The sequence below is a fragment of the Chiloscyllium punctatum genome, chromosome 5 (assembly GCF_047496795.1).
Source record: "Chiloscyllium punctatum isolate Juve2018m chromosome 5, sChiPun1.3, whole genome shotgun sequence".
Classification (NCBI taxonomy): domain Eukaryota; kingdom Metazoa; phylum Chordata; class Chondrichthyes; order Orectolobiformes; family Hemiscylliidae; genus Chiloscyllium; species Chiloscyllium punctatum.
Window position 1 is genome coordinate 95405579 of NC_092743.1, and position 22296 is coordinate 95427874.

Genomic DNA, 22296 nt, shown 5'->3' on the forward strand with positions numbered 1-22296 from the left:
CAGCCATGTTTAGCAATCAACTTTCTAGTCAGTTCCCATTTAAGATGCTGGATCAGTATTTAAATATAGATTTCCTTAAATTTCTTGTCCAAGATCAGATCCCAAGATGTAGGCACAGTATATCTGCAATGTCAGGGTCAAGATTAGAGTGGTGCTGGAAAAGCACGGCAGGTCAGGCAGCATCCGAGGAGCAGGAAAATCGATGTTTCAGGCAGGAAGCCTTCATCAGGAATGAGGCTGGAAGCCTCTCTGGTGGAGAGATAAATGGGAGGGGTTGGGTGGGGGAGAAGGTAGTTGGAGAGTGCAATAGGTGGTTGGAGAAAGGGGTAAAGGTGATAGAAGAGGGTGGAGCAGATAGGTGGAACAGATCATGAGGATGATTCTGAGCTGGAAGTTTGGAACTAGGGTAAGGTGGGGGAGGGGAAATGAGCAAACTGGTGAAGTCCACATTGATGCCCTGGGGTTGAAGGGTTCCGAGGTGGAAGATGAGGCGTTCTTCCTCTAGGTGTCGGATGGTGAGGGAGTAGTGGTGGAGGAGGCCAAGGACCTGCATGTCCTCAGCAGAGTGAGAGGGGTAGTTGAAATGTTAGGCCATGGGGCTGTGGGATTGATTGGTGTGGGTGTCGAGATATTCCCTGAAGTGCTCTGCGTCCAGTCTCCCTCAATGTAAAGGAGACTGCATCAGGGGCAAAAGATGCAATAAATGACATTTGTGGAAGTGCAGGTGAAACTTTGGATGTGGAAGTCTCCTTTGGGGCCTTGGATGGAGGTGAAGGGGGAGGTGTGGGCATAGGTTTTGCAATTGCTGCAGTGGCAGGGGAAGGTGCCAGGGTGGGTTGTTGGGGGGAGGGGGGCATGGGCGTGGACCTGACCAGGTAGTCATGAAGGGAAGGGTCTTTACGGAAAGCGGATAGGGGTTGGGTGGGAAATATATCCCTGGTCGTGGTCGATTTGTAGCTGGTGGAAAGTTTGGCGGATGATGCAGTTTATGCAGAGGCTGGCGGGGTGGGAGGTGAGGACCAGGGAGATTCTGTCCTTGTCAGCACTGATATCTACAATGTCAGTGTGGTATTTTGCCTGTATTGACCTTGCAGTAATGTGTGTACATCGTTTGCAACTGACTTCTTGCAGAAAGTAAAGGAACCTCATAATTTGTTTAAAGAAGCCTATCTTTGTATGGGCTACATATCTGAAATAATTAACTGGTGTGACTAACTGCACATGTAAGATTTATCCTGTAACAATGTTCTAAAATTGTAAACCTGAGTTATTGAGTAACATGCAGATATGGGCAATAACATATGCTGCAAAACTAATCATAGTGTGCAAAGCTCACAAAAATTTAAAACACTGCACTCACGTAAGTATGGGCTGTCCAACAGCATATGTTCATTATTGCATGCATTATTTTTCACTTGTGTTGCTTGTATATTAAAGAGGATATCTGTTTAATGTGGATTATGCTTTCAGTTTTTATTTTCCATAACTTCTGTATACAATAACATTGCAAGCTTGCTAATTTAAAAAAAAATCCTATTTTAAGCAATAGGATCTTTTGCTGTGTTCAAAAAAAACATTTTTCAAATCAGTGACTAATACTGAACAAGAAAGCAAAAACAAACTAATTTTTAAAGTTTTAATCCCACTTGAAAATCATTATCTAAACAATTTTGACTGTTTAAAATCTATAGAAAGTTACAGCCACAAATAAATATTAAAGCTGACATTTCTGTGTTCATCAGAAAGCTGTTGGATAGCCTTTCAAATGTACTGCCTATAATATGGAGTCAGAAAGCTAGCACAGTAAAGTCTTTAAGAATGCTGAAGAGTTACAAATTTTATTTTTTAAACACTCCTTGGACTATTCAGCTAGGCCAACTTTTTTATGGAATGCTTGGGTTATAAGTCATCGTAAGTACAATGATGTGACACAGTAACAGTAGAAATACCACGTCATGGCCATAAATTGCAGGCTTAAGTTGGTAAATTTACAGAATGTTTGTGTTGAAGAACTGAAGTATTTCACACTTCGAGCAGATGGTCCTCTGAAATGAGCCTGAGTGAAATCACATAGGGGCAGATGAAACTTGCATTGAAGAAGCCCGTATCATGAGATCTATCTGCCAGATAGTCCCAAGAGAGAAGATTTGAGAAATTGGCCCCTATGCTCCATTATGAATCAGAGCATTTGAGTTTTAAGTTATCTGGAAACCTTGTGGGTGAATTTTTTGTGTAGACTAAAATAATGGCAGCTGCAGAAGTGGAGGTAAGATAAATGCTGTTAGAATTACCTAACAAAAATGTATTGATGAATCAGATTCCACATAGAATACTTGGGTTCCATTAGGCTTATCTCCAAATATTTTGGTTTTCAAATATGATGGTGTTTAAATACTATTTCTGTATTTACTGTAGATCCCAGTTCGATTTGTAGCAACAAGGATTTCACCTAACTGTAGTTATGTGGTTGGGGGAACCTTTTCAGCCTTAATTGAAAGCAAAATAAGCAGGAGAATGAGTGACTATTTGAAATAGTTTTTTTTAAATGGCAGGAACATGTTTCCAAGTCATGTGTCTGACCCCACCGAGCAAGGATAGCCAGCTAATAAAATAAGAGAATTAGTACTCTAATGCAATAGATGATCGATACACTGAGCTTAAAGGTATCACATATTGGGTTATAGCATTTAAACTAGTAGTTACTATGTCTGGTTCTGCATTAAACTGACTGCTCTCTTCTCCACCCTTAAGATTTTCAATGCAGTTAAATTACTTAAGAAGTAGTGTTGACTAAGTTAACCAGGATAATGGTGTTTTGATATTTTACAGTATTTTGGAAAGTCAACTAAGTTTTGTTCAATTCCAGCTAACTTCAAGAGAAAAGATGCAAGTTTTTTTGAGATTACATTAGTTGAACATATTGTAATGTTGCAGTGTCTCTCATTGGTAGCACAAAGACCCAATAAAGATTTTTTTTGTTAACTATTTAATATCTTACAACTTTTGGGTATAGCTGGTAACTTTTTTTTATAAATGCACTGTTCCACATTGTAAAAAGGAAGCAATAAAATGTTGCATCATTGGACTGTTTAAATTTGGAAAAAAGAATGAAGGTAGGTTTTGGGAATTAAACAGGTTCGCTATATACCTTTCTATATATCTTTTTGTGTTGAACCTAGGCAGTCCAAAATGCTGAGAGCCAGGAACGATTCGATTTGCCATGATATTTTGATGTTCTTCTTTAAGAAGAATCTCCAGGCCATGGAAAAGATGTTCGAGGTTAATTAGGTTGATAACAAGGGTGAGGGGATTTGGTTATGAGCAAAGTCCAAAGAAAATTAAGCTCTTTCATTGAAACAGAAAGACTGAACAGGTACCTTAAAAAAGTGCTGAGAATTATTTATAGCTTTGCAAAATTAAAAGTCAACTACTTGGTGATACTTCAACATTTTCATAAAATATTTCATTTTTAAAGAATGATATTTATTATATTCTGAATGGGGAAAAATGTTTACGCTGAATGGCTAGTTATTGAGTAAGTATTGAGTTGAAACTTCTTTATAGCTTATTATTGAATTAATGACAGTTCTGTGACTTGGCCCATTTAAGAATCATTGGTAAGGAATTGTTTAAAGTAGATAGATAAGCCATGATAGGTAAGTATGTAATTCTTTTTTTTATTAGAAAAGGGTAAGTTTTGTATATTACTTGAAAAGAGGAGAGCATCAGAGCCACGAATATATTGCATTATTTTCAGTTCAGACCATGCAATGGAAGTTGAAGGATGTAGCTCCATTGGAAAAAAGGTGCTGAAAATGTGAGAAAAGGATTAAAACTAAACATCGAGTTATGAAATGGGACAAGACAAATGAAAGGATGAAATGTTTAACGGCTAGTACCTACTACTAAACTATAAATAATACTTAACATATCCAGTTTCTGGAGTCATAGGCTAATGATTTGAAGTTTTTATGATCATTTCAGTTCTTTGTAATTTTTGTTGAAGTCATATACTTTAAGTGTTAGTGTAATTTGAGTAGGCAATATGCATGTGTTAATACATGGAAATGTGCAATATCAAATGGGGAAAAGTGTATAAAATGTAATAATTTAAAGTGCAACTACTGCAAACACAACTTGAGAGAGAAATACCACCTCTCTCTATTTGTACTAGTATAGCATTTTGTTTATTTCGCATGCTGGGGTGAACTAACTAACTGATTCAGACAGACTGACCGATGCTGGATCATCCTTTCTTAGTCTTTGAAGATAATGAGAATTGCTCCCTTCATGTGAAATGTTTATCTTGTATGAAATTTAATTGATTCATCTGACTGGATGACAAAGACTCACTTTATTACAATGAGATCACCTGTAACATCTAATAAGTTAAAAAAAAAATTAACTTAGGAATGCTGCCAAAATTTGATAGAATAAAATTTTCAAAGCTATGAATTGAATCTGCACATTTTGGATTGAAAGTGATTTAAGGAAGTCTGTTCTTTTTGGATACTGTTGAATTTTGTATTTTTCACCCTTCTTTTACTAATTCTATTCTCCCCTCTTGAAGGCATTGGGTTTTTGTTTGGCACAGTTCCTGAGAATCTAAATGTTCTTGCCCATGTTTCTCAAATTGTGTAGGATTAGCAGGGGCCAATAGAATTCAGGTACTACTACTTCCTTACCAAGCATTGAGGAGACTTCAGTTTTGCCAAGCACAGATAACTGAGCAAAGCATGAAAATTAAACTTAAGGCCTTCCTGATGAATAACTAAATCTTGTACAGGGAATAAACAAGAGTAATGAGATGTCAGTCTTTTCAAAAAGTAAGCTTCATAAATGTCATGGGTTCCAGTTTTGGCTCAGCCTGTGGAGGAATTTTTTCGTTTTAGAGGTAATGCAATGAAAGGTCACAAGATGGAAGGGTTGGCCAATTTAAAAGATCAATGAGGAGAAATTGAATACAACGGACCTTCTTCTAAAATTCTGATCTCATTGAATTATATAAGATTCCTTGCGAGCTTGATAGTGGATGCAGCAAGCATCTTTCCCTGGCTGGACAATCTAGAACAAGTCTAGAATATGGGACAAATATTATGGCTTTAGGCCGTAAGAAATTTGTTCATACAAAGAGTTGTGAATTTTTGGAAATGTGTATCGCAGAGTGTTGTGGATGCTCAATGTGGAGCATATTCAAGGCTGAATGTGAACAGTTTTGAATTCTAATGATATCAAAGGATATGGATACCCGACAGAAGAGTGGAGTTGAAGTTATCAATCAGCCACAATAAACTGATTGGTGGAGCAAGTTCAAATAGCTCTGTGGTATACTGCTACTCGTGGTTTTACTTTTGTGTATTGTTTTGATTCTGTCATCTGTGTTACAACTATTAATATTGCCAGTGATAGAAATATAACTCCAAATGATTACTCTTTTATGTAATTATGGAGAGGAGATCATAACAAATGTGATGGCATGTAATTTATTGTCAGTCCAATTAATTTATAAGTTGATACTAATATCATTTGTGGTGGATGTTGTCAAATTAATTACTGATAGATTAATGTACAGTATGCTCTATAAATTTCACATTAACTTCAGAAGTAAACAATTATTTGATAACCTTTGCAGGTTTCCTGTTGTGAATTAGGCATTTGGTGATCGATGATTTATAAAGGGATTTAGGTTTTTTTGGAGAAAGCTAAGTCTGGCAGAGGGTTAACATACCAATCTTTGACCTCAGATGGAATCCAGCTGGAATGAAAGCCTCTTCTGTATGCTGGCTTTAATAGGCCTATGTGAAATATGTTTGGGCAGTCTCACTAAGCATGGGTGCATAAGCATTATGATACTCATTGTTTAGTACAAAAGTGGCAAATTTTGAAGTGACAGAATGGTCAATTCTGCTAAATGTTATTTTTGATAGAATATAAGAGTTTTTTCTGAGGGTCTGGCATATTGTTTCTAATTGTAATTACTTGTTAGTTTATCTCACTGTATTCATTACTACCTTATACTAGAAATATACAGTATGTGTAGATGCTAGAATTATTATTATAGCAGACTTGTTATTGGCCTCACTGTAGTTGGAATAAGTATGTGAAAAAATCAATCAAAATTTCATGATCCCTATCAAGGGCATAATCCATCTGAAGGTGGGTTGTGCTAAGAAATGTCAGGTGAGGAAAGGGCCTGTTGATCTAAGATTATGCGTTCTTCACCACAGTTGAATCACCAGTTGAATCACCAGTTGTTAATTTGAAAGCATCATACATAAGATTAGGCGAAAGTGAGAACTGCAGATGCTGGAGATTAGAGTCGAGAGTGTGGTGCTGGAAAAGCACAGCAGGTCAGGCAGCATCTGAGGAGCAGGAGAATTGACGTTTTAGGCAAAAGGATTTCTGATGAAGGGCTTTTTCCTGAAATGTTGATTGGCTGGATGTTTGGCACCGTGGCATGGTCATCTGATTTCAGATAAAAGCAAATACTATAAATAATGGAAATCTGAAATAAAAACAAAATGTTGTACAAACTCAGCAAGTCAGACTGAATTTGTGGAGATAGAAACAGTTAACAATTTGAGTTCAATATGATACCTTCAGAATGCTGCTGTTAGGGCAGCAGGGGAGAATATTCAGAACAATATATTTTCAGTCATCAGCTAAAAGTTAATGTTTAGGGCCTTCAAGTAATGTTAACAAACTTAGGAGAATACTATCACATTCATGATTTTGTCCTGCCTGTATTTGGGGTAGGGGTGTAGTGGCTGGGGAACACAATGACTTAGTGGTATTATCATTAGACTGTTAATGATGGTGGAATTTGAATTAAAATTTTTAAAAGTCTAGAATTAAGAATCTAATGGTGACCAGACAAACCAAATTGGTTCACTAATGCCCTTTAGGGAAGGAAACTGCCATCCTTACCTAGCCTGGCCTGTGAGTCCAGACCAACAGCAAAGTTTTTTGACCCTTAACTTCCCTTTAGGCAATTTGGGATGGGCAATAAATGCTGGCCTGGTCAGCCACACCCTCATCTCTTCAACAATTTTTTTAAAAAATCGATGAAATGGAGGGAATTCCTGTAGGATGGCATACCCTATCATTGCCAGTGGCTTGGCAATATTTGACAATGTAATTAACAACAATCCAAACAACACTTGATAGCTTTATGTGTAGTATTCGTGGCAGATTCTACCTCTCTGGTATTGTCCTCTTCAGCCATCAGTAAAGATTTTCCATATAAACTTACTCCTATATGAAATAGAATGTTTTCACAGATAAAAGGATGCTGATGACAAATATTTAGTTTTGTTCATATTTACATTTTACAAAGTTTGATTTGGTAAATTTATTTGCTGCAGTAAAGAATTTGTTGAAGCTGTATTATGCTAAGAGATCTACAGAAGATAAGGAAAATTGAAGCACTCAGCAGATGAGGCAGCATTCTGTCAAGAGAAAAATAGGGTTACAGTTATGGGTTTATAATCTGTGTCATGACTTCCAGATAACTATCTCATTCCCATTCACTTCAGAGATGGCTCTTCGACTACTAAAGATTTTTTTTTAGCATTTATTGTTCTTTAAGCTGAAATCAAGTTCTCAAATTGTCACAGTAGGATTTCAACCTGTGTTCTCGAGATTACTAATCCAGTATTTTAAACACTAAATGTCTCCACAGTGCAGTTTGTTGCAAAAGCAGGTGGTCTCCTTAACATACATGCTTCTAATATTTCCTGTCGAGTTTACTGCCACTAGACTTTTGCTTGAGAGTTGGATATATTGAAGGATTGCTGTGTGCATGGAATAGACTTAAGGTACATTCCAGACACACTGCTATTTAATGACAGCTATCTTTCAAGTTGGTAGTTATATGATAATTGAGCTTTGTCACTCTGTTCACTGTGTTGTATTTGTTCAAATAAGAAATGGGAATTTGTGCTTCATCATAATATTAACTTAATGAACCCTTCCATTGGATTTCATTGCTTTCACTTGCACTTTCCTAACAAGGATGTTCTAATTCTATCAGGATAAGAAAAGATGATTTGTAAAATATTGGGTATTAAACATATAACGTTTCTTTACCTTTCAATTTATCAATTTATAGTGTTTTCAATCCCAAGTTACAGATTTCTTCAATACCTGTGAGGAGACATGTGCTGTGGCTAGTAGTTTGTTTCCTAATTTTTCGACATTCACTTGATGTTAGTTGTGAGGAATATTTCGGCTCCATCTCTGGTGAGTAGAATCTGAACAACCAATTTATTATCACTTGATTTGGAGTTTCTTGGTCCAATGTTCTCTATTTATTGTCTTTCTTATCTGTTTAAATAAGATCATGAACGAAGTGTCTTTTAATTATCTAAACACTGATGGAAGATTTTAGTATAAAATAAAGACTAACTTTCACACACACTACCTTTACAAAAATGGGTGGCATGGTGGTTCAGTGGTGAGCACTGCTGCCTCACAGCACCTGGGACCTGGGTTTGATTTCATTCTCGGGCAACTGTCCATGTGGCATTTGCATATTCTCCTTGTGTTACTGTAGATTTCTTCCCAGGTGCTTCGGTTTCCTCCCACAGTCCAAAAATATGCAGGTTAAGTGGATTGGCCATGTTAAATTGCCCAGAGTGTCCAGGGATGTGTCGGCTAGATGGAATAGCCATGGGAAATGCAGGGTTGAGGAATAGGGTAGGGGAGGTCAGCGTGGGATGCTTTTCAGAGGGTTGGTGTGGACTCAATAGGCCAAATAGCCTGCTTCCACATTGTAGGGGTTCTATGATGCTGTGAGAAACCGTTTGATAATCTCTGCTTTTATAATGCGTTTGGAGGGTTTAGTCTTCAGACTAGGTTATTCTTGGTCAAAGTTAAATATTTGTCTTAATTGTAGTCTTGTCTTGAGAAACACATGCTTGAATTTATTTATTTATTTATTACATTATTTGCTTGTTTATTGAGTTTAATTTGACATTTTTCAGATATTCTCCAAGATATTTTTTCCTGCCATTTCCTGCCATGATTTTACAAATCATGTAAAATGTGACCTGTTTTTATACCGTACCTATGTTTATTTTTGAGTAATTAGGATAATAAAAATGGGTGGGGCAGCACAGTTGTCTGGATTGCTGGTTTATGAAGTAGAATGATGCCAACCACATGGGTTCAGTTCCTGCACCAGCTCACGTTACCATAAAGAACCCTCCTTAACCTCTCCCCTCACCTAGGGCATAGTGACCCTCAGGTTAAAACAATAACAAGTCATTCCTCTCTAAAGAGAGAAGGACTCTGAGGTCCAGTAGGACTTTGGTGACTTAATTCTTTACCCTAGAATAACAACTTTCAAAAGCAGAATGGAATTAATAGAAAGTTTTCCTGGCTATGATGGCATACTTTTCTGTCCTTTCTGGAATTTTGCAGTTTATACATTTCACAGCTTATTGCTTAATTTAAATTGTTTCTGGCTGTCAAAATGAGTGCAAAGATTTTCAAGTGTCAAAATTGTTCTACAAAGTTAAGCTGGAAGACAAGGTTTGTTATTTATCTGGCAGCAGCCATTTTCTACATGACTTCCAGTTAAACTCAATGCATTAGGGTTTTCTGTATATTATCTCTTTACCACGTTTTCTTCTCATTTCTTTCTAATGAAGTGAAATGATTTTTAAAAATCCTCTATGCATACATTCTTTGTAGAAAAATTTCTGAATTCAGTTTTTCTACAGCTAATTGCCATTGCTGCCTTTTGTTAGAGTGTGCTTTTGCACACTAATCAACGCACAGTGATCCTGATAATGAAATGATTTTTAGTGAAGCCATCCATTTTGTTTGTCCAAAGAATTTAATTTCATGTTAGATAAATAAACAAAGTTTAAGGGTTCTTGGGGTGGCTGTTCTTAAAAAACGTAATGTTTGGATTAGTTTTTTGTTTTTTAATGCCAAAGCATATTGCCAAAAGCAGGTACATTTTCTCTGTGGTTTATGTTTCAAAATAGCCAAATCCTCATGAGCAAATACATAATTAGAAGGGGGATTTAGTAATGGATTTTGAACCTCCAGATTGTGAAGGGAATATTTTTATTGACAGTGCCAGGACATTTTAAATATTATTAAAATTATGAATTAGGAATTATAAATTAATACAGTTCATTGAAATGCAAATGACTGAAAAACATTGGCAGTTTTGTAATTAGCTCAAACCTCCTTTATCATAATTACATGTTCAGTGATGGATTATGACAGTTTTTTTTTAAATTCCTATATGGTATGTGGGTATTGCTGGCAAGGTTAGCATTTGCTTCCCATCTCTAGCTGTCCTTGCACTGAGCTTGCTAAGCCAAATAAGAAGGCTGGAAATACAAGACGTTCTGAAGCTTTGTCTCATCAATCTATAATGATCAAAACGTTTTGTGCTTGAATACCAGTAGCAGAGCTTCACAAACCCTCCTGTTCACAGACCAGTCTCCCAGGTCTGTATCATCAGATGTAACTCATCACACAGACTTGAGTATCATCGTGAACTAGGGTTATTGGAGTGTAGGGCTGGAGCCATGGAGAGGTCTAGGCCTGTCAGTTTCAATTTTCTGGGTTACTGTTTCCTGAAGGCAACTATTGGGGTCAAGGCTTAGAGACATCAGTTCTCCATGCTGTTGCCTCTAACTGGACCCTTCTGTTGGCTACTCAAGATGCAGAAAATACCTCTGTAAATCCAAAAGTCAACATCAGGTAATGTTGCAACTGAAGTTAACTGTTGTTTCCTTTAGGAGATGATGAAATAAATTCCTTTGAAGCTCTAACAGCTGAAGATTTGCACAGAAATGCATCAGGAAGCCTTTCCTATGAGAATGAACTGTCTGGTGATGGCAATGTAATCACAACAGACACTCATGATATTACTGAATCCCCATCAGGATTTTATCCAGAAATGAAAAGACCTGACTCTGATGACCTATACCTCACAGCTTCTGGAGATCCTGACCTGGAAGAAACCAGGCCCAGCATGCCTAAGGACACAGATTACACTAACCATACAAGCGTTTACATTCCTGCCTCTATCCACACCGAAACATTTACACACCAAAGAGAATCATCAGATACGGTGACTGAGTCACTTCCCATCCATGATATCTTAGAGAGTAAAGGTACGTGTGCTGGTCGATATGTGGTAATGTACATGCATGCAATGAAAACAGAAGTTAGCTACCACCTGATTTTGTGTTCAAAGTCATGAACACAGAACCAGATTAAGAGTGTGGCCATTTCAAATTGAGATAGAGAGAAATTTCTTCAGTCCAATAGTTCTGGATCCTTGGAGTCGTCTGCTCTGGGGGCCTGTGGTTGTTCAATTCTTGAGTAGATTTGAAACAGAGTTTAATGCATTTTTGGACATGAAGTAATGTGGGGATGTTATATGAAGATGGAGTTGAAGTAGAAGATCAATAATGACATGAAATGGTGGAACCGGCTGAAAGGGTGAAAAGGGTTATTGCTAGTGCAATTACTTTTGTTCCAGAATAGACCACCCATCTTCAATTCAACAGTTGACACCACTTATTATTTGCATTTCTTTCAAAGCTTGTACTCCCAAATCAAGAGCTTCAAAGTATTAACAAGAGTAACATTGGTACATGACTTATTTCTTTTCTTCTTGATACTTTATTCCATTTTATTTTGTTTTCTTCCAACCTAGTCCTGAGTTGTCTTTGCTATACAATATTACTGTTTACTATACTTTAATTTATTAGTGTCACTAGAAACTCTGAAACTACTGTCTTGACTCTCTGGCCAGGATTATATGGGCCCTCCAGAGGCTTTAGGAAAGAACAGGAGGCAGGAAGGGGTATGGAATACCCTTCTCCTTCCTGTTACCATGGTATTTTGCTTGCATCAGGGAACGTGAACAAAGAACACAGAGGCTACTTCAGGGTCTCTTCATGCCACCACTAGCAATGACCCCTTGTGATCCTTCACTTCCCCATTGTTTTTCATCATTACAACTCCTGTCCTTGCCACTTCATGCCTGACTGTGTTCCCTATGACCATCAAAATCACTTGATTTGCTGCAAGGCCAGCATCTATAAATGAATCTTGCAGCTTGATACACTCCTTGCAATGGCCACTACTCCCAGTGGCGCTTTTGGAACTGAGGTATTACAAGTCTTCTCATAGACTAGTGTCTCTTGGAGTCAGGATCTGTGCCATAAAGGGATGGGAGCCCCATTGGCAGTTAAGTTGCCAGAAAATACATTTGGCTGTGGGATTTGTAGTGATTGTAAGGAGGTCAGCCAGGTGGACCTCATAAAATGAATTCCCTGATTGGGGCTGTTAATCTGATCCAATCAGGGAGCCCTGGCTGACAGATAAGAACAGGAGTGTTCAGTGGTGAAGGACTCTCCATTTTGTGTCAGGACTGACTCTGAACTGCCTGGACCACACAGTCAGTGTATTTTTTTTTACTGCTGCTGTGTAAGAAACAAAAGAACAGGAGTGTTGCCCACTGTCCACCGCTTTTCCCTGATCCACCGACCTGAGCTGCCTTGGCGTGCCCATTTGCCACCAGGTAGTAAGGATCCCCAGTGGAATGCTCTCTATACCGGAGTCCTTCCCCTTTCACTCAGGGATCTGGGGTGGAGGATGCTGTACATGGAGGTCCCCTGCAACCGCTGATTGTGGTGGTTCACGGACTCCCAGCCCAACTGCTTGTTCTTAGGTGTTGTGGAGTCTGTGGACCATGTATATATTGGGTGTGGGCGCTTGCACTCCCTTTTTGATTTTATTAAAAACCTTCTTCTCTGTTTCTAGTTGCACTTCAGTCCCACGCTTCTGATCTTTGGGCACCCAGTTCGGAGCACGGAGGGCAGGTCAGAGCGCATCCTCGTGGGTCTGCTCCTGGGCCTTGCCAAACTGGCCATAACAGGTCCAGGCAGCGGGCCGTGGAGGGGGTCATAATGGTCAATTGCCTGCCCCTCTTCCATGGTTACGTTCGAGCCCGGGTGTCCCTGGAGAAGGAGCACACAGTGTCCACCAACACCCTTGAGCTGTTCAGTGAGAGGTGGGCACTGCAAGGGGTGGAGTGTATTACTTCCCCCTCCAACTCTATTTTGATTTAACCCCTGCCCTCCCCTTTACTTTTTTGATCACGCAGCATTGCCCTTTGTTGAGAAGGGCACTGCTTGTTACTGGCCACTCTGGTGTTTCCTTTCTTCCTGGTGGCGGAATAAAATAAAGATTTACACACTTGTTGTTCTTCACTGTATCCTACACCTGCACACACATGACATGGGTGCTGAGGAAAACATAAGCACTACTGCTGTTAGGTGATAGTGTGGGGGAAGAAAAAAAAGTAAAAAGAAAGAAAAAAAGAACAGGAGTGTCAGGCATCCTGTTCGCGCTGAGAGCTGGCTCTGAGGGAGCTGGATCAGCATTGAGAACTCTCTACGCGTAAATAAAGGGTGACTTGGTGACAGGATAGTGCCCTTGGTAGAGTTGTTTCTGAATTGACTCCAGTATTCCTGCCCTTCTAGAGCCACCATTACCCGAACAAAATCCTGCTCAGTGTATGGTTTGAGATTGCCAAACCTGCCAACTCCTATTTCCTCTCCTGGGCTTGCTTTCTCTTTTTGACAGTGTTAAGATCCACCACCATTGTGCTTAACTTTAGTTTCAGGCTCTACCATAAAAGACAGCATTACATTTGTTCACTCCAGCAAACTGCACATTCACATTTCAGGCAGAAGTGAGAATATGAGATGCAAGTTAAGAGCAGGTACAGGCTATTCAGCCCCTCTTTACTGCTCCATCCTTTAATAAGCTCATGCCTGATCAGATTATGGCCTCAAATCTATACTCTTGCTAATTCCCAGTTCATGGGTGTGGAACAGATCTTCATGGTCCTTTTTTGCTCATCTACATTGAACAGATAGGAATTTTGTTCCTGTGTTCACCAGCCTTTTGTCTCACCGCAGATGAAATTCAATAAAGGTATAATTGTGATCTAGCGAACACAGAAACAGAAAACACTAGATAACGTGAGCATATGCAAAGTAAATGAAATTTTACTTTCAGTCTGACACGTAATAGAACTCCTTCAGAAAAATTATGGTGATATGAATTCTCGCTCAAAATCCAAAATTAAGCATGGTAGACCTGACAAATTAATTTTTAATCTTTTACCATTTATAATAAGTCTTTAATACATTTTATGACTAATATTGGTGTACTTTTTAAAATTGCCAATAGTCTTTTCTTTGTATGGGGGGTGCGTAGTGGCTCAGTGGTTAGCCATTGCTACCTCACAGCACCGGGGATCCAGGGTATGGTTCCACCCTCAGGCGACTGTGTGGAGTTTGCACATTCTCCCCATGTCTGCATGGGTTTCTGCTGGGTGCTCCGGTTTCCAACCACAGTCCAAAGATACGCAGGTTAGGTGGACTGGCCGTGCTAAATTATCCGTAGTGTTAAGGGATGTGTTGGCTAGGTGGATTAGCCATGGTTAATGTTATGGGGATAGGTGGGAGAGTGGGTTTGGGTCGGATACTCTTCAGACTCAACGAGCCAAATGGCCTCTTTCTGGACCGTAGGGAGTCTATGAATCCTTGGAAGAACTAATTTTAATCTAGAAGTTGCTGTAAATCCCTGATATTTGTTTTAGTGCAATTTTTAAACGAAAGCGAGAATGTCGGTGGATAATTTGTGACCAGCAATTCTCCTCAACTGTTTTCTTACAAGGTTAATAAATGTACCACCATCCAATGTGTCCTTGCCTGTCCCATGTTGCCTGTTCAATTCTAATTCCAACAATTAATAAGTTAATTAAATGTTTAATTTAAGTTTCAACACAAGGATCTGTTCTGAACTGTCAGCACTGAGATCAGTTATATCCTCTTATCGTCAACTAGAAAACTGATCCTTTTCACAGAGAACTTTGCTTGCCTACCCTTCCACAAATTCTGTGTTAAAAACCATCTGTCACAAGACAAACTGGAACCTTACATCATCAGCAATTAGCTTGTTTTTAACCCTCTGCTATTTATTTTTCATTTGTTACTTATTAATTAATAATTGTAATTTGTACATTTGTATTCCCCTCATTTGTTTTTTGCCTTCCCACTGGGACAGCTTGAATCAAATTCAATAATTAAATGCTCTGTGACTGAGACACTTTATATATTGGTGTTCTGTTTGTAGTGTTTCTCATCTACTTTGTTTTATTGCCTCTTTTCAATATTCTACTTCAGACCTTCCTAGCATTATTCCACTCTTGTGATTCGAGTGCATCTCTAGCACCTTCAAGTAGCTTCCCATGGAGCGACTCATGGCTCCTTCCTCTTGAGTTTTGTTCAGACTGAACCAGACTGGACTCAATCTTTGCATTCTGTTTGATCCTGTTTGAACTTTCAGCATTATGTATATTATCTGTCATTCGTGTGTGTTTCCCATTCAACAACAGATTGTATTTAAAATTCTTGTCCTCGTCATAAAAACCCTTCTATTTCACCTTTACCCACTGTATCCTCTGACTCAGACCAATTGTAGCACTCGCTCTCTTCTCTAATGCACTTCTGTGGCAAAACAGTCAGTATCCTCAATCCTGTTTAGACTCCCTCCTTAAACCATTCCATCTATTTACCTTCTTCATCACTTTGAAATTCTTTCTTAAATTGGAGCTTTTTGTACAAGTTGTTGGCTGCCACTGTTACTTCTCCTGCAAAGACTGTTTACCTGTTTCTTTCCACCATTGTGAGTTCATTTGCATGATTATACACATGAAATTAATGGAGGCGTACAATTTTGGCATTTTGCAAATTACAGCAATTTTCGTCGTAGGTGGTGAATATTGGAAGTTACATGTGAATACTCTCCTATTACTTCGCAAACTTCTGATGAGTCTTTTATAGCAATTGGAACCTGACCTAAGGAATATGATGAATGATCTTTATTTAAATATTAGTCATTCACTGAGTAGAAACTGCAGCATCCTAATAATTGTTACTTGCTTGTGGAAGCAATGGTGGTGGTGAAAGGGAACTCTCATGCATATTCATTGGAAGTTAGCAATATACCAGTCTATCCCCTCCTCGCTTTAGGTCTACTGTAATAATGCAAGCAGAACTTGGATTAAAAGAGTATTTTTACTTATTAACCATTTTAAATTGAACTGTTTTGTGTGGTAAACTTAATACAGCTGAGAACTGAAATGAGTCAAACAATCAGGGCAGGCAGGGACAAAGTAGGACTAAGAAATTAAGCTGCATTTATTTCAATGCAAGGGGCCTAACAGGGAAGGCAGATGAACTCAGGGCATGGTTAGGAACATGGGACTGGGATATCATAGCAATTACAGAAACATGGTTGAGGGATGGATCGGACTGGCAGCTTAATGTTCCAGGATACAAATGCTACAGGAAGGATAGAAAGGGAGGCAAGAGAGGAGGGGGAGTGGCATTTTTGATAAGGGATAGCATTACAGCTGTGCTGAGGGAGGATATTCCTGGAAATACATCCAGGGAAGTTATTTGGGTGGAACTGAGAAATAAGAAAGGTGATCACCTTACTGGGATTGTATTATAGACCCCCTAATAGTCAGAGGGAAATTGAGAAACAAACTTGGAAGGAGATCTCAGCTATCTGTAAGAGTAATAGGGTAGTTATGGTAGGGGACTTTAACTTTCCAAACATCGACTGGGACTGCCATAGTGTTAAAGGTTTAGATGAAGAGGAATTTCTTAAGTGCGTACAAGACAATTTTCTGATTCAGTATGTGGATGTACATACTAGAGAAGGTGCAAAACTTAACCTACTCTTGGGAAATAAGGCAGGGCAGGTGACTGAGGTGCTAGTGGGGGAGCACTTTGGGGCCAGTGACCATAATTCTATTCGTTTTAAAATAGTGATGGAAAAGGATAGACCAGATCTAAAAGTTGAAGTTCTAAATTGGAGAAAGGCCAATTTTGACAGTATTAGGCAAGAATTTTCGAAAGCTGATTGGAGGCAGATGTTCGCAGGTAAAGGGACGGCTGGAAAATGGGAAGCCTTCAGAAATGAAATAACAAGAATCCAGAGAAAGTATATTCCTGTCAGGGTGAAAGGGAAGGCTGGTAGGTATAGGGAATGCTGGATGACTAAAGAAATTGAGGGTTTGGTTAAGTAAAAGAAGGAAGCATATGTCGGGTATAGACAGGATAGATCGATGAATCCTTAGAAGAGTATAAAGAAAGTAGGAGTATACTTAAGAGGGAAATCAGGAGGGCAAAACGGGGACATGAGATCGCTTTGGCAAATAGAATTAAGGAGAATCCAAAGGGTTTTTACAAATACATTAAGGACAAAAGGGTAACTAGGGAGAGAATAGGGCCCCTCAAAGATCAACAAGGCGGTCGTTGTGTGGAGCCACAGAAAATGGGGGAGATACTAAATAAATATTTTGCATCAGTATTTACTGTGGAAAAGGATATGGAAGATATGGACTGTAGGGAAATAGATGGTGACATCTTGCAAAATGTCTAGGTTACAGAGGAGGAAGTGCTGGATGTCTTGAAATGGTTAAAAGTGGATAAATCCCCAGGACCTGATCAGATGTACCTGAGAACTCTGTGGGAAGCTAGAGAAGTGATTGCTGGGCCTCTTGCTGAGATATTTGTATCATCAATAGTCACAGGTGAGGTGCTGGAAAACTGGAGGTTGGCAAACGTGGTGCCACTGTTTAAGAAGGGCGGTAAAGACAAGCCAGGGAACTATAGACCGGTGAGCCTGACCTCGGTGGTGGGCAAGTTGTTGGAGGGAATCCTGAGGGACACGGTGTACATGTATTTGGAAAGGCAAGGACTGATTCGGGATAGTCAACATGGCCTTGTGCGTGGGAAATAATGTCTCACAAACTTGATTGAGTTTTTTGAAGAAGTAACAAAGAAGATTGATGAGGGCAGAGCAGTGGATATGATCTATATGGACTTCAGTAAGGAGTTCGACAAGGTTCTCCATGGGAGACTGATTAGCAAGGTTAGATCTCATGGAGTACAGGGAGAACTAGCCATTTGGATACAGAACTGGCTCAAAGGTAGAAGACAGAGGGTGGTAGTGGAGGGTTGTTTTTCAGACTGGAGGCCTGTGACCAGTGGAGTGCCACAAGGATCGGTGCTGGGCCCTCTACTTTTTGTCATTTACATAAGTGATTTGGATGCGAGCATAAGAGGTACAGTTAGTAAGTTTGCAGATGACACCAAAATTGGAGGTGTATTGGACAGCAAAGAGGGTTACCTCAGATTACAACAGGATCTGGACCAGATGGGCCAATGGGCTGAGAAGTTTAATTCAGATAAATGCGAGGTGCTGCATTTTGGGAAAGCATATCTTAGCAGGACTTATATACTTAATGGTAAGGTCCTAGGGAGTGTTGCTGAGAAAAGAGATCTTGGAGTGAAGGTTCATAGCTCCTTGAAAGTGGATTCGCAGGTAGATAGGATAGTGAAGAAGGCATTTGGTATGCTTTCCTTTATTGGCCAGAGTATTGAGTTCAGGAGTTGGGAGGTCATGTTGCGGCTGTATAGGACATTGGTTAGAATACTGCATGCAATCCTGGTCTCCTTCCTATCGGAAAGATATTGTGAAATTTGCAAATGTTCAGAAAAGATTTACAAGGATATTGCCAGGATTGGAGGATCTGAGCTACAGGGAGAGGCTGAATACACTAGGGTTGTTTTCCCTGGAGCGTCGGAGGCTGAGGGGTGACCTTATAGAGGTTTACAAATTTATGAGGGGCATGGATAGGATAAATAGACAAAGTCTTTTCCCTGGGGTTGGGGAGTCCAGAACTAGAGGGCATAGGTTTAGGGTGAGAGGGGAAAGATATAAAAGAGACCTAAGGGGCAACTTTTACATGCAGAGGGTGGTACTTGTATGGAATGAGCTGCCAGAGGATGTGGTGGAGGCTGGTACAATTGCAACATTTAAGAGGCACTTGGATGGGTATATGAATAGGAATGGTTTGGAGGGATATGGGCCAGGTGCTGGCAGGTGGGACTAGATTGTGTTGGGATATCTGGTTGGCATGGACAGGTTGGACCGAAGGGTCTGTCTCCATGCTGTACATCTCTGTGACTCTATGACTCTAATTAGACTTTATAAATGTTTCAAAATAGTTATAATAAAGTTTAAATAGTGCAAAGAATGTCATTGTTACACTTTCAAACCATGACAAATATCACACAAGTTTTGAACACAGTTTCATGATACAAATGTGTGCACAAGGAGTGAATTGAGAAATAATAAAAAAAAGGTACTATTATTTTAAAGTTAAATAGTTAAAAAAAAACAAGCTGAACTATGCAAATGGAAATCAAGCATTTAAATACCTCTAACTGCATACAGTCTTAATTTCAACATTGAAGCCTATTTTCATGAAATTGTTTTCTTATGAGATAAAGTTCTGTGGAAACCAGTATAAATACTATCAGTTAACAGTGATATTGACTTACACAAACGTACTGCAAGAATGGAGCTGTCCAGGTACCAAGATCCAAATTGGATTTCTCCATAACAGAACAGCTTATGATCAGAACACTTGGCAAAGGACTATGTGAGTAAACTCTGAGATTAAAAAAAACATGGCTTAATTGCACATTAAAGAACAATGCACTATATTATCTTCCATTCATATTCCATCATTAGGATGACGTGGTCGCTCAGTGATTAACACTGCTGCCTCAGCAGCGCCAGGGGCCAGTGTTCAATTCCAGAGATGTGCAGGCTAGCTGGACTAGCCATGGGAAATGCAGGCTTATAGGGATAGGGAGGTGGGTCTGGGTGTGCTGCTTTTTTGGTTGGGGGGGGTGCAGTGTGGACTCAATGGGCTGAATGGCCTGCTTCCACACTGTAGGGATTCTATGATTAATTGTCAGCTCATCACATCATTAACATTCATAGCTTTGCTAACAAACATTTGAAACACTATCCATCACTGTTCACCACTAAAATATGCTGGCTACAAAACTCCAAGGTGATTTTGTATTTTGCATCCACTAGGTTGCAAAGTATGCCTGGCATTTCATAGTGATTCAGTTATCGTGATGCCTTAGGACTATTGGGGCTTGTCTCATGAATTCTTCAAGTTGTATCTTAAATATAACATGAGGCATCATTATAGTGTTATATTACTGGCTGGCTCCCACTAGCTTGGCATTTGTCTCTGAATGTTGAAACTTATTGTGTTGTCTAGCATTTTCCATGCTGCTCTCCAGAATATTTTGTTTGCCTTTTAACTTGGTTTATGCTGTGATAGATTTTCCTGTACTATTTTTAAAAGTATTTTTCTGTGTGACATGCAATGTTGTGTTGTTCCTTAGACTATCGTTTTAAAAAGAAAAAGTGATTATGAAAGATTTCTGATTCTTCCTGCTAAAGAGATCTTGCAATCTTCAGATAAAAGTATGCAAAATGAAGCATTATTTAGGAGCATTACTATCTAAGTTGAAAAATTATCTATAGATTTGGTAACAGTTGCATTTTCCCTCTGTTCCAGTTACTGACATGTTGAAAGCATTAGGAGTGTCAAGCACAGTTGGTGTCTATGAAGTGGAAGGATCCCAAATTAACTTAAAGGCGTATCGCCTAGAGCCAAGTGTACATATTAGGAGAGAATCAAGGTATGAAATATCAAAGAAAGTAAGCTTTCCATTATGACCATCTGACATCATAAAATGCATTACAGTCAATGAAGTTCACTGATGTAGAGGGAGACAAATGTAAAGTTTAATGTGCAGATTACTATAATTGCTTCTTGCTAAATGTATATACGCATCCTCAAAATAGTTAAATAAAAGGACCACTGTCTAAAGCTAATATACACCCCTCTGATAGCTTTTTTCTTAACACTAAGTGCAAATTACTTTACATTTATAACCAATTTACAAAGTGAATATTCCCCACTTGCTATAAAATATTTTAGAAAGATTATCTTGGATATTTCATTAACCTATGATTGTTATGAAGATGTGGGTGTACTGTACCTTTAAGAAAGTTAAAAGCTAGCAGAACTACCTGACAGCATCAAGTGTTCTGAATAAGGTAACAATGGGGTAAACCCTCCTGCTTAATTTAAACCAGCAACACAGAAAAGATTTATCCCATGCAGTAATCTGTGAAAATTCGATAGGCCAAAAAAGTAACAACCATATTTCTTAAAGTATAACAGAGAAAAATTAACTAACAACTATTTACAACTCCTTCATCTAACCTATCTTTTACCTACCCCTTCTACAATACTAGTCTGATTAAAAACCCCTGATTAAGATTTACCAAAATTCAACTTTTCAAAAATCAGCCAAACATCAAATCTTTTCTTCTTCTTAGGGATTTCTGCTTCACAGGTTACTGATTGATAAAGGTACCTTTTAAGAGAGCTATTATCTGGGCAGTCTGCAGATGTCGCTGGCATGGCAGTTCTCCTTCCAACTGTTCAATTTTCCCCAGTCTTATACTCCCAAAACATCGGATTGTGCCATTGGCTATTAAGATTGTCAATATACTAAAGTCAAACTGGATTGGAGTTTGGTATTTTTTAGGGTAAATTTAAACTGATTGGCCTAATTTGAATCTGCTTTGTCGTTTCCAGGCAACCCAGCTAATGTAGCTTTCGACCAAGTGTTACATTGTTACCTTATTCAGAACAGTTGGTGCTGTCAGGTCGTTCTGCTAGCTTTTAACTGTCTTAACGGTACAAGTACACCCCCATTTTCATAATAATCATATTGTTAGGATGCTTTGTGTTTCTGGACAAATTCATAACTGAATAGGCATGTCAAGATATTAACTATTATAAACAGAGAACTGTTTTGTGTTAATTGCTATTGCCTTCTCTACTATGTTGTGTTGCAGTTAGAATGTGTCTGTGATTAAAAGTATAATTAAAGCATTCATTGCACACCACAAAATATTATTAGCAGTGAATGAGAGAGTATAATATTATTACTGTCAAAGTAATGGTCATTAGTGATAACATTTTAAAGCAAACTAGTCTTTTTTCATACCAAAGCTGCTGACTCAGCATTAACCGAGAAAATGCCACAGCTTTGCTGATTCAGTTCTAGAGCAGGTAGGTATTGATCCAACAGTTTAGGAATACATTAAGCTTTTATTGCATATGGAATGGAAGAAAACTTGCATCAGTGTGGATAACTGACTGAACCTACTGCTTTGAGGTTGAGGTACGTTCTGTGCTTGCATTTTTGAACACATCATATCAACATTCTTTCCGGTGAGTCTCATTAACAATTTTTGGACTTCTATTACATGTAACAAAGA

General features: G+C 38.8%; 1 protein-coding gene across 3 annotated transcripts in view; it reads left to right on the plus strand.

The window, feature by feature from the left end:
• Positions 1–2024: 2024 nt before the first annotated feature.
• LOC140477246 (uncharacterized) overlaps positions 2025–22296 on the plus strand; it is an 82086-nt gene continuing 61814 nt past the window's right edge. The window contains exons 1-4 of one of the 3 annotated variants that reach the window (XM_072570808.1): positions 2025–2266; positions 8127–8241; positions 10764–11141; positions 20516–20639. In XM_072570808.1, coding sequence (XP_072426909.1) covers positions 2246–2266; positions 8127–8241; positions 10764–11141; positions 20516–20639 — 638 coding nt within the window. In that variant the 5' untranslated portion in view covers positions 2025–2245. The remainder of the gene's footprint in view (positions 2267–8126; positions 8242–10763; positions 11142–20515; positions 20640–22296) is intronic. The other 2 variants (XM_072570810.1, XM_072570811.1) reach the window with 2 other exon arrangements.